The 12360-nt window shown below is 40.6% G+C and overlaps 1 protein-coding gene across 1 annotated transcript in view; it reads right to left on the bottom strand.

The window, feature by feature from the left end:
• Nucleotides 1-522: 522 nt before the first annotated feature.
• Nucleotides 523-12360, bottom strand: part of LOC138953571 (proteasome activator complex subunit 4B-like) — a 47968-nt gene continuing 36130 nt past the window's right edge. The window contains exons 36-46 of the mRNA XM_070325414.1: nucleotides 11940-12044; nucleotides 11316-11407; nucleotides 10680-10811; nucleotides 10120-10394; nucleotides 9374-9450; nucleotides 8250-8378; nucleotides 7873-8025; nucleotides 7204-7278; nucleotides 6560-6766; nucleotides 5960-6121; nucleotides 523-5154 (exon numbers count right to left, since the gene is read on the bottom strand). Coding sequence (XP_070181515.1) covers nucleotides 5987-6121; nucleotides 6560-6766; nucleotides 7204-7278; nucleotides 7873-8025; nucleotides 8250-8378; nucleotides 9374-9450; nucleotides 10120-10394; nucleotides 10680-10811; nucleotides 11316-11407; nucleotides 11940-12044 — 1380 coding nt within the window. The 3' untranslated portion in view covers nucleotides 523-5154; nucleotides 5960-5986. The remainder of the gene's footprint in view (nucleotides 5155-5959; nucleotides 6122-6559; nucleotides 6767-7203; nucleotides 7279-7872; nucleotides 8026-8249; nucleotides 8379-9373; nucleotides 9451-10119; nucleotides 10395-10679; nucleotides 10812-11315; nucleotides 11408-11939; nucleotides 12045-12360) is intronic.

Here is a 12360-nt window from a genome sequence, read left to right as displayed (position 1 = left end):
AAGAATATGATCCAAGTTCGAATAAACAGGATGGAAATAAATTGCTTAGTTGTTTGGTCAAAGGGAAACTACTCTTATAAAGCTATCTGACAAGCAGACGTAAACATCGCTGTCGTCTGCTAGATCCAGTTCTGATTCTAAGCGAAGATGGCAAAAAGCTTCAGGAGACCTTGACATTCATTCCTTGATGAAACATGTAACCCAGCTTTGTGGAAATAATGAACAGAAGCGAAAGAGCAGTTTCCATGGGTACTGAGAGACAAGATTGACAATGACAGCCCACAGAGCAGACTATGCATCGGTGCAAGTGGTGATTGTAATGACCAGGATTCTTCTGTCAGCATCCTGCATTGTGAAGCACGAGATCAACGCAACCCTATGAACTATAGCCTAGACAGTGCCAACTAACAGATCCTTGAAGTTATCTACAAAGGTAATTTGAGTGTTTTGTGCTTCACATAAAATTGAGGTTTCTCTCTTTTTCTCACACGCACACAAACGCTTAATCCTTTCACAAGTGAATTGGCAGTTTAGCACAAGTTCTTTAATTTCCTTCTTCATCTTACTGAAAAGGGAGGACATTGTATATCAAAGGAATTAAGAAAAATGGAAGAAACAAATGCATATGAGACCAATGTAAGCTCTAGCTATGGCTGGCATGTATCAAACACATATTGAAAACAGAACAATTATGCTGGCAATGGAGATGCTGTACACAAAGTCATGCCCATTGGTTGTCTGTTGATAAAATACTTCTTGCTTGTGTACTGTTCATACTCTCATTTCATCAGGAGGACAAAACAATGAAAACACCCAGACACCGTTCACTGTTGGAGCGGAGGACACTAGATGAACATTTATCTCTTCAAAGAAGCCAGTTTGTAGAGCAACATGTGCAAATGCTAACATTAGAAAATACAAAGTAAAATAAAAAATATAAAAATGTGAGAAGAAAAACAAAAACAAAATTGTCTGCCACCAGTACATGAGAACAAATTCTACAAAGTGAAAGTGAGACGACAACTTTTATTAACCATAATGTACAGTTCTCTGCCAGGTATGTTTTGGCCATTTGGATACACAAACTATACCCTCATTTATAGAATGTCTGCAGTCAGAGTTTAACTGTTTAACTGCTGATAAATGTAAATGTTTAATAAATTTATATGTAAACAGAAATAAAACGGTGTTTAAACCAACTGTTTAACATACTGAATTAATTATTACATGAAGCATAAACCTTGCAATCTTCTGTATGTAGGAACAGCAGAACACCCAATTACATGTTGTCTTACACTGCTTTGGAAAAAAATTCCTAACAATTCAATATCAATGCCCCATACTGAGTCAATTATCAATGCCTTTGCTTTTTCACAGCGGTAAAAAAATCAACCACACAAACACACTGCCAATTCCTTTAACTCCATGTAGACACGCACATGTTAACACAAACACACAGTCACAGGGAAAATATTAATTGTCGTGCCTAAATGTGAATATTTGAAATCATAAGATAATGGCTTATTTAAACCAAACAAAACAGATGTCTTGCAAAGCCTCAAACAGAGTAGATAGTGCTGATGAGGTTTCTCTAGTTTCTGAAAAAAAACCACCCACTCAAAGAGTAAGACAAACAAACATATTCCCTGCCCCTTGTATCATGTCATTTGCATTCATTTTGGTAAAACACATCAATAATAACTTTACATCAAAGACTAGTATTCATAGTTAACACAGGCACCATGCATCTACTTTCTTTCTTTCTTTATTTGGTGTTTAACGTCTTTCTTTCTTCCTTTATTTGGTGTTTAACGTCGTTTTCAACCGTTCAAGGTTATATCGCGACGGGGAAAGGGGGGGATGGGATAGAGCCACTTGTTAATTGTTTCTTGTTCACAAAAGCACTAATCAAAAAACTGCTCCAGGGGCTTGCAACGTAGTACAATATATTACCTTACTGGGAGAATGCAAGTTTCCAGTACAAAGGACTTAACATTTCTTACATACTGCTTGACTAAAATCTTTACAAACATTGACTATATTCTATACAAGAAACACTTAACAAGGGTAAAAGGAGAAACAGAATCCGTTAGTCGCCTCTTACGACATGCTGGGGAGCATCGGGTAAATTTTTCCCCCTAACCCGCGGGGGGTATGCATCTACTCATGAAAGCAATAACGACAATCTTAAAAACAAATGGGTGACGCTGATGATTTGATTTTAATACACTTAAAAACTAATCAATTAAACAATAATATGGTTATGATGAAATTGGTACATCAATACATGCAACATTCTATTGATGCTCAAAAGGGGAAAAAGGAAGCTAATTGTATCCATTCTGGCATTCAGTGCCTTCAGTAACAAAAAAACAAACCCAACAACAATACAACACATACCATTTATAAATTGAATATAACTAAAGGCAACAAAAATACCATATACATGTAGCAGAAGAGTCACACACACACAGAAGGTAAACACAAAATTGCAGGGATAATAGAGTGATGACAATTTGATGTATGCAAACAACCAAAACATCTATTTCCTGAGTTGATAATACAATAACTGACAATAACAGATACATAGCAATAATAAAAGCACAGTTCTGAGACAAAAAAACAAAACACCAACAACAACCCATAAACAAATAAACCACAAAAACACCAATGAACAAATGATATTTTTTTCTTTTTCATTTCAACCTGATTTCAAGTACAATGCATATAACATTTGGCTAAAACACCTTGTTCACACAAACTTAGTTTGATTGTGTCAGTCTCTCTTTTATTTACTATGAACAGAATGTACAACTCCATCATACATTAAAACTAGACACGTAACACACAATAACTATATATATATATAACTATATATCGGTCCCGTCCGAGGAGGGTCTGATTTCCCCAATAGGACTGTCTGTGAAGGGACACATTTTTTTGTTTCCTCTCTTTTTTGCTCTGCTAAGAGATTTTAACAAATCTCAGAAGATATTAGTCTCTTCTGACTTTCAATTGTTTCTTTCACAACTTCTGATGTATAGATCGGACATTGGATTTCCCTTCTTTGAGCCATGTGACGTGAGAGGCCTACAAAACTTCATATTTGGGTGTTTCAGGTTGACCGAAACTTCAAAGGAACTACAAAACACAGGTCATGTGTTTTATTGCATGTGTGTGTGCTCTTCAATCGTCAAAACAACAACAAAGTCAATACATGACGTGTGTTTTGTAGTTCCTTTGAAGTTTCGGTCAACCTGAAACGCCCAAATATGAAGCTTATATGTTTGATTGCTTGTGTGTGTGCTTGTTCAATTGTCAAAACAACAACAAAGTCAGTACCTGAAAGGAATTCGATCAATACATAAATGTTATTTGCGTTTTTGACCAAAATATGACATTTTACACAGATCGAGACAGTCATTGTTCATCGCGGTCTCGGAGAACAATGACTGTCTCGATCTGTGTAAAATGTCATATTTTGGTCAAAAACGCAAATAACGTATAATATATATCTATATATATATATATATACTAGATGAATACCCGCTTCGCCGGGTACGGCTTCGCCGGGAAGAAGTTGAGCCGAATACCCGGCTGTGCCGGGAACCCGGCAAAGCCGGGTGTACGCCGGCTTTGCCAGCGCACCGCACGAAGGAAGGGAGATAAACGCGCAAAACACTGGAGAAGATAAGGAAGAGTAATACCCGGCTTTGCCGGGACAGTGACCTTCTAAAAATAGTATAACGGGAATATGGATTTAGCGTTGTCGACAGTGACCTTCTAAAAATAGAAACGGGAATATGGATTGATGCCACACGAAGGAAGGGAGATAAACGCAAAAACACTGGAGAAGATAAGGAAGAGTTACTGGGAATGGATCTGGGAAGATGAACAGAAAAACCAAAATCGGTTCAGCCCTGCGCGCTGAGAGCACGTGTTGAAATATCTCATCGACCAGAATGTGTCCAGGGTGTACCTGAATATGGCCACCAAATTTGAAACAGATCCATCGAGAACCTTGGCCACAACCAGACACAAGTCACCTTCGCCGGGAAGAAATCGAGCCGAATACCCGGCTGCGCCAGGGACCCCGCACCGCACGAAGGAAGGGAGATAAACGCGCAAAACACTGGAGAAGAGTAAAAATAGTATAACGGGAATATGGATTGAGCGTTGTCGACAGTGACCTTCTAAAAATAGAAACGGGAATATGGATTGACGCCACACAGAGGAAGGGAGATAAACGCTGAAAACACTGGAGAAGATAAGGAAGAGTTACTGGGAATGGATCCAGAGAAAAACCAAAATCGGTTCAGCGCTGCGCGCTGAGAGCATGTGTTGAAATATCTCATCGAGCAGGTTGTGTCCGGGGTGTAGCTGAATATGGCCACCAAATTTGAAACAGATCCATCGAGAACCTTGGGCGTGCATCGCGGACACACACACACGCACACACAGACATAAGTCGTATATATATATATAGATATATAAAACATCAGAAAATGTGAAACAAACAATTGAAAGTCAGCAGAGACTTTCTTCCGAGATTTGTTAAAATCTCTCAGCAGAGAAAGAGAAAAAAGTATCCCTTCACAGACAGCCTATTGGGAGCATCAGACCCTCCTCAAGGGGGACCGAGATTTACAATGCAAAGTCCCTTTGTGGGGGACGTATCACAAGGAAATCTAGTCCTGAGGAGGACCATTGTTTTTGTACCTAGACCAGACACAAGTTTCGACACTATTGTGTCTCATCAGTGGTCAGGTGGTACATTATATTTCAGCTCAGGTTTGTACCAAAAAAAGGTTTTTTTCTGTGCAGTATTGTTTTCACCAATTCCTACTTCTATGACTCGCCATGAATTCTCAAATAAAGACTCAATCAGACTCTTGATGCCCCCGCTCCCCACCCTCTCTCTCTCATTACCCATTTGTATCCTCTCTATGTCAACTGCAACTGCCTTGTTCACTCTCAGCCAGTCAGTCTCGAACAAACACTGCACTCATACATGCAGGCGCACACAGCATAAGCGCACAGAGCAAAAGTTGTGTGCACTCATTCTTTTTTATATACTTGGTAAGGCAATTGTTATTGTAAATGCTGATGTATCCTGCACTCTGCTCACTGCACTCGGAATCACAGGAAAAAACTCTGGAACACAAACAAACAAAGTATGTAGTTTTGAAATGTCTAAATCTTTTCACATGCATTGAGAACAAACATCAATTAGGGACAACAGGTATTTGATAGAACACACGCTGACTTCAGAAGAGTGTGAGTTTCAAGAAGCAATCGTAAGGATAAGGATAACATTTTTTGGCTCACGTAAGTGTAGCCTATGCGATCGTAACTTTGTCTGTCTGTGCGTTTGTGCGTGTGTTTGTTTGTGCGTGTGTATGTCTGTGGTAGAAACTTTAACATTTCGTCATTTGAAGACGTCACATTATGACGTAAGAGGGTTAGACGTCACGCGAAGGAATTACTGAAAGTCTCGGTCATTGTTATTTTGAGCGGGCCGAGACTAGTTGGCAGTCGTGTCCCTGTAAGTAGGCTACATGCAGACAGACAGATCTAGATCTAGTGTCTCGCTTTCTTGCACAGTGTCACCTATGCTTACTGTGTGTGTGTGTGTGTGACGGAGTGATTGAGTTTGTGTTACTGTTTGTCAATTTCGTACGTGAGCCTTGAAGGCTTCGCCTCTTGTTTTCATATAGTCATGTGAGGTTACCCTCATGAAAATTCAGGCCGCTTTCTCACTGGGGAAAGCGAGCTGCCAGACAGTACGGCGCTTACCCATTTCGTGTACCCTTCCTAAATCATATGGCTTTCTCTTCTGAGCATATATCCTAAAATTAATTCACAGCACACAGAGATGACAAATACCATCGTACAAATAGATGTGCACACAGACAAATCTCTTCCCTTGCTGCCACAACTGTTATAACTGACAACTTACCTGTGTCTATCTATGCACTAGCTAAGGTTAGGCGTAGTAGTTGGGAGAGATGAGAAGGTCAGTCAGCACTACCAGTTGATCGTCAGTGAACATCAGCTTGTGATCGTGCCAGTTGTCGTGGTGGGTGCGCCTGAAGTCTGACAATGTCTTCTTCACCGTCATCTGCAAAGAAAGCACCGCAATCCCTCTTTAATTCCTTCAAAGAAAAGCACCAGTTGATAGTGGCTAGCAATTACTAACAAATTGAACTACAAGTCACATCAATAAACAAGGACAGAAAGCGGGAAAGAAATGGAGAAGACACAAAAACGGGAGAACACACATATATGCAATTGTGACGACTGAAAGTGAGCTAGGATTATCTAACAATCTAAAGGCTCGTGCAAAACGTGATATATTTACAAGCATTTTCTAAATGAAACCAGCCAAACCTTCAATACGAAATGAAATCAAAGGCAACTAAATCCTCAGGGATCATAATAAGCTCTCATCAGAGAATTCAACAGTGTAATGTGTGCAACCATCAAACATCCTTAAACTCCGGAGCGCCTTCCATAGATACAGAACAACAATAACAACAACAACAACAACGCTTCTCACCTGAATGGGCTGGGGATCGTTGACATGTATGCTGAGGTCCATGAGGACTTGGGGAATGAATTCAGGCACATCGTAAGGATATGCCTGGACGCACGCACTGAGCCCCAGAACGCCTGCGTGTCTCTTGATCAACTTTTCCAGCGAGTCTGGCTCTGTGGCCGCCTGTCTCTGCTTCAGCTTCACCCGCCTCAGGTGATCAAAGTGCTTCTGGGTAATGAAAAGCAAGTTGTGTTAGTGTTCATCCAAGTACTTATAATTCCTTCCACCAATGAAGATAGTGAAAAATAAATATTTGTTTTAAGAGCACACTATGTGATCTAACTACTTCAGCTTTTTTTTATATATATAAAGACAGGCACTATAAGTATGAGAAGTTCAGTCCTTCGAGAAAAAACACACAAAAAACCCAAACAGGAGTAACATTAAAACAAAAAGACAGGAACAGAAATATCAACAGAATACAACAGAAACAAAACCAACCCCATTCACTAGTCAAAAATTCAAGCTGTTCAGAGGTGCCAAATAACAATTTTAAACTATTACATTTTTGAATCACACAACGCCAATGTGTGAAAGACAGTAAGGGTGTCCGTGCAGATCACAATATCCTGCTTCAAGGTGTCAGAACTTGGTGTTAGACTCACCATCATGTCATCGTTCATCCGCAGGAAGCCGCAGTGTATGGCCCCGCTCAGTGTCATTGCAGCCACCTCTCTCACCTGTCACACAAAAGCATTGTCCCATACAGGTTACGTTCATTTTGTCCCACTCTTAACACTACAGTCACACATCTGAATTGAGGCGCTACATATGTTGTTGGATGGGTGCCAAGTACTCAAGATATGCAGAAAGGCAGGTAACTGCATCACCCTTATCAGTAAGCCTTGTGGTAGAGTAGTCTCCCATACACACATTTTCTATAATTATATTTGTATGTCGAGTGCCAAAATGGCCCAAATAAAGTACATTACCTCCTTCAACAAAACCTGTTGTTTATCTTAAATGCGATATTTAAATATTAAGAACACAACACCATTTTGTGTAATGTTGAGAGTGAAAACCTCATAAAAAGATGCACCAAGAGCTTTGGTTCTATCAGACAGGATTTAAATAAAAATCTACAACATCAAGAGCACTTATAAAGTCCTTAAACTTGGAGAAACTGCAGAAAGAAGTAGTCTCACTGTGACAAGAGATGTGAAATCAAATTAAAATATTTCTCAGTACCATAAATGAGAAGAATCTGAACTGGATCTCCATTAATTATTTGCACAGCAATCAACCACTACAACACTGCCAAAACTATTCCTCACCTCCAGTCTTTCGTCACAGAGCAGGTGTATGAGCATTTCACGTATGGCGGTCTGACTCTCCTCGTTCTGCAGCAGGAAGAAGTTGCCGAACATAGCGATCTGAAGGAAGTGCAGAATGGCCACACGAGCGTGCCACGACTGCAACCCTGCCACCTGGAAAGTGTAACATGGTTTCTTAGATTTTGCTCTACAAGAACTGTAAATCAACCTCTGTTAAGAGGTAAAAAGACTTTGCGAAGTCTTCGCGAAGTTGGCTTCGGGCTGAATTAATCAAGGACCGCCTTAAAAGCTCAGTGCAACCCTGAGGCAACAAAAATCTTATTACTCTGGAAAAATTACAATCACATCGTTCTTCAGTAATGCCCTGTAGTCAATACCTCTTTGATTGTGACGAGAGCTTTGGGCAAGATGTCGGATGGAAGAAGAGATGACGACAGGTTCGTCAGTGTGTTCCTACAGTCCAAGCGCAGATCCTCGTCGTTCATTGCACTCAGAAGGTTACAAATCTGCAAAAAAGGAAACAAAACGGATCTTCATTCATTGCAGAACTTTCATCATACCATCCTAAAGAAGGCAGTTTATCGCTGCCAAAATATTGATGAAAACGTACCAAACCTGGTTACTGTTGTGTATCGTTCTATCTTCCTCTTCTTTATTACAATTTGTAGAAGCATATACATTCATAATACCATCCTGAAGATGGCAGTTTATCGTTACCGAAATATTGATTAAGAACGCACCAAACTTGGTTACTGTTGTGTCTTCTTTTTGTTTAAGCATATACATAAGTTATGGCCTGGTGCAGCTCACACCATACACTTTCGGAAAGTGAGAAGTCGTCAATGTACATTAATTGATATAACAGATACATGGAAAATGCAAGGACTATGACTTTAGGTATCAATCAATCAATCAATCTGAGGCTTATATCGCGCGTATTCCGTGGGTACTGTTCTAAGCGCAGGGATTTATTTTTAAATTTTTTAAATTTTTATCTTATGCAATTTATATCGCGCACATATTCAAGGCGCAGGGATTTATTTATGCCGTGTGAGATGGAATTTTTTTACACAATACATCACGCATTCACATCGGCCAGCAGATCGCAGCCATTTTGGCGCATATCCTACTTTTCACGGCCTATTATTCCAAGTCACACTGGTATTTTGGTGGACATTTTTATCTATGCCTATACAATTTTGCCAGGAAAGACCCTTTTGTCAATCGTGGGATCTTTAACGTGCACACCCCAATGTAGTGTACACGAAGGGACCTCGGTTTTTCGTCTCATCCGAAAGACTAGCACTTGAACCCACCACCTAGGTTAGGAAAGGGGGGAGAAAATTGCTAACGCCCTGACCCAGGGTCGAACTCGCAACCTCTCGCTTCCGAGCGCAAGTGCGTTACCACTCGGCCACCCAGTCCTCCAGGCATCAACCTAATCTGTCACTTTATTTGTAAGTATAGGGTGTTTATCAAAGAAAGACAATCAAACACATACCACAGGCAGTATAGGGAAGACATCATTGGTCAGAGCGCTGAAACACCGCAGACATGAGTGGTTCAACCACCTCAACACTGTAAAGGAAAAAAATGTGAAGATAAATGTTTGCAGGAGACACACCAAACTGAAATCTCATTCACACTCTTAATGCTCTCAAAGAATGACCACCTAGAACAACACCACCTGAGTAATGGCAAACACTGTAAGCTTGTTAGAAGACACAGCAAAGTTATTGGCATGGTGGCTTTGTATGCAAGTTGTCAGTTCTGGCGGTTTTGAAACTAGACTCCAACGCAACAACACACCCGTCTTCAAGTGTTTGTTAATCGCTGATCTTTGCCAAATCTTTGCCCTACCAGCCTCAATCTGATCAGCTCATCAGTCATCACTTTCATCACCATCATATGCAGAACAGGCGCATTGGCCGAGTGGATAGGACTATGAATCCCCGCCCTGCCTTGTAGGTTAAGGGTGGAGATTTTTCCGATCTCCCAGGTCAACTTATGTGCAGACCTGCTAGTTCCTTATCCCCCTTCGTGTGTACATGCAAGCACTAGACCAAGTGCGCACGGAAAATATCAAGCATGTTTCCCCAGAAAGCGGTGTAGGGCTGCCTGAATGGCGGGATAAAAACGGTCATATACGTAAAAATCCACTCGTGCAAAAACATGAACATGGGAGTTTGAGCCCATGAATGAAGAAGAAGAAGACTGATTCTGACACCACAAACACATTATATTTACCTGTTTTGCACAGACGGATGGCTTTCTTTTCCTCATCCTCCACCCCTTCACCATCCACCTGCATGGGTTCATCACCAGCAACACCATTATTTCCTCCTGTCACCGCAGTGGCAGTGGCCCCGGTACCGGTGTTATTGTCTCCCTTGTCCAACTGTGCGTCTTTGAGAGGGTCCAGCAGGGGCAGTACCTCTTGCAAGAAGTCGGCGCAGCGCGGGGAGCGAGTCTTGGAACGCTCGTTGATTTGGTAGTCGTACAGGAAGATGTTAGACAACAGACTGCAGAGAAGAAAAAAAACAATGATATAATGTGAAAAGTCTTTGGCAGATGATATAATGTATTATATCATTGAAATTTGAAATGACTTGCGTCCTTCATAGCTGAAATGAGATTGCTGTTCTGGAGTTCTGAGAATGAAACTTGAAAAATATTTTGAGAATATTCGGCCTCCTCTTTCGAAACTCCCGAAAATGGACAGTTTTAAGCAGACAAGTTTGTGAACGAACCATCAGCTGGCCAGTTCTCCAGAGCACAGAGCGTGTGATAAAAACTAAAAAACTCACCTGCCGATACGGTCACGCACTGCCTTGTAGGTGTGATCGAGATGCGGCTTTATTTCCTGGAGAGTTCTGTCCAAAATCTCAGGTGCTCGCCACTCCTGCTGGACCAGGCCTTGCTGAAGCATCGCCAGCCGGCTGAAACATGAAGCAAATAACTGCAATCCCCTCAGCTGTGAATGAGAGAAGCTCGGTCAGAGATCTATCTGCCAATGCTTGAGTCAAACTAAGCTCTGTTGCATCACTGGACTCTGACTGAATCGGACTTATCAGCTACAGACCGTAACAGCTGTAGATGTCCACCTGAAGAATCTTGTGCAAGTCACTGACTGGCCTACAATCCTACTGACCCTACTCTGGAACATAACGACTGGATCACTGAATCCCTGATCTGCACATCCCATACAAATCTGTGATAAAGATCAGAGATGCCCTCCACTGCTGATTCGCATGTAATGCATCAAAAACAGATGCTGAACACTCACGACACAATCTGACCTTTCTTCTCTTTGTGCTGTGTTAGCAACAAAACCAAAGTCAGAATCACAGTAAAACTGACTCTAACGTTGCCTCAGTCATGGACATCAGAGCAAGAAAGAAGTTTGGTACAGTCAGCTATGACTGACAACCATACACACTGACCTGGCATCTCCAAAAGCCCCGGCCTCTCCGTTGATGGGTGTCTGGAGCAGTAGTTCAAACATCCAGTGCAGCTGGCGGGGATCACGACTTTCCTGTAAAAAAAAATAATAAATAAAAATAAATAAAATAATACACATCTATGCATGGTAACTGCAATAATACAACACATGTACATCTATGTACACGTATAATAACTGCAATAACACAGATCTATACATTTGACAGAAACCAGTTACAGTGCCATCATTAAAATATTTCTTCACCGACCTGAAACAAAATGATTAAAACACACAAAAATACTTTGAAAAAAAGAGGAAGAATGAACACAACAAGGTTGAATAGAACTATCACTTAACATTAAGAGCAGGGGATTTCAAATCATCAAGTTTACAACATTATAAAAACAACTGAGTGAAAATCATGTGTCATAAAATTACATAAAATAGAAGTGCGGCTAAAAAGACCACATTCATCCAGAATTAAAAGGAAAAACAACATCGAACGCAGAAGAAGAAGAAAAGGAAAAACACCAGAAAGCTGATAAAATTCCACTGAATGTTACATTGGTCTTCATTCACAAGTAAAACAATAGGTGATAGACTGAGCAAATCCCAAGGTACTTACGGAGAGAGTAGAAAAGAAGGTTCCCCAATCATCCTGTGTTTCCACGGTGATGTTGCCTCGCACAAAGGTCAACAATGGCAGCAGCCAGTCCCAGAGTTTCTGAATCTGCACACACACAAAAAAAGCTAAAGATCCTTCGGGGAAAGAAACAGCAATACATATCTTCTTACTCGTTACAGCAAGTCCGCTTTTTCTTTTTTTGTTATGTTTCCCACCAAAAGTAAAAGTGATATTAAAGCGATCTGCCAACAAAATATAAGTGACTGAAAACACTGTTTCTAGATTTTAAATAAAAACCTACCTTTTCATATATATATGTAACTGGATTTGAAATGGTACAATGTAAGTTTTCACAGAGTTTTAAAACTATTAGAAATAACTGTTCAAACTGACATATAATGCATTCAAAAAGAGGGATGCA

The sequence above is a fragment of the Littorina saxatilis genome, linkage group LG17 (genome assembly GCF_037325665.1).
Source record: "Littorina saxatilis isolate snail1 linkage group LG17, US_GU_Lsax_2.0, whole genome shotgun sequence".
Lineage (NCBI taxonomy): Eukaryota > Metazoa > Mollusca > Gastropoda > Littorinimorpha > Littorinidae > Littorina > Littorina saxatilis.
This window is presented reverse-complemented; position numbering and strand designations above follow the sequence as displayed.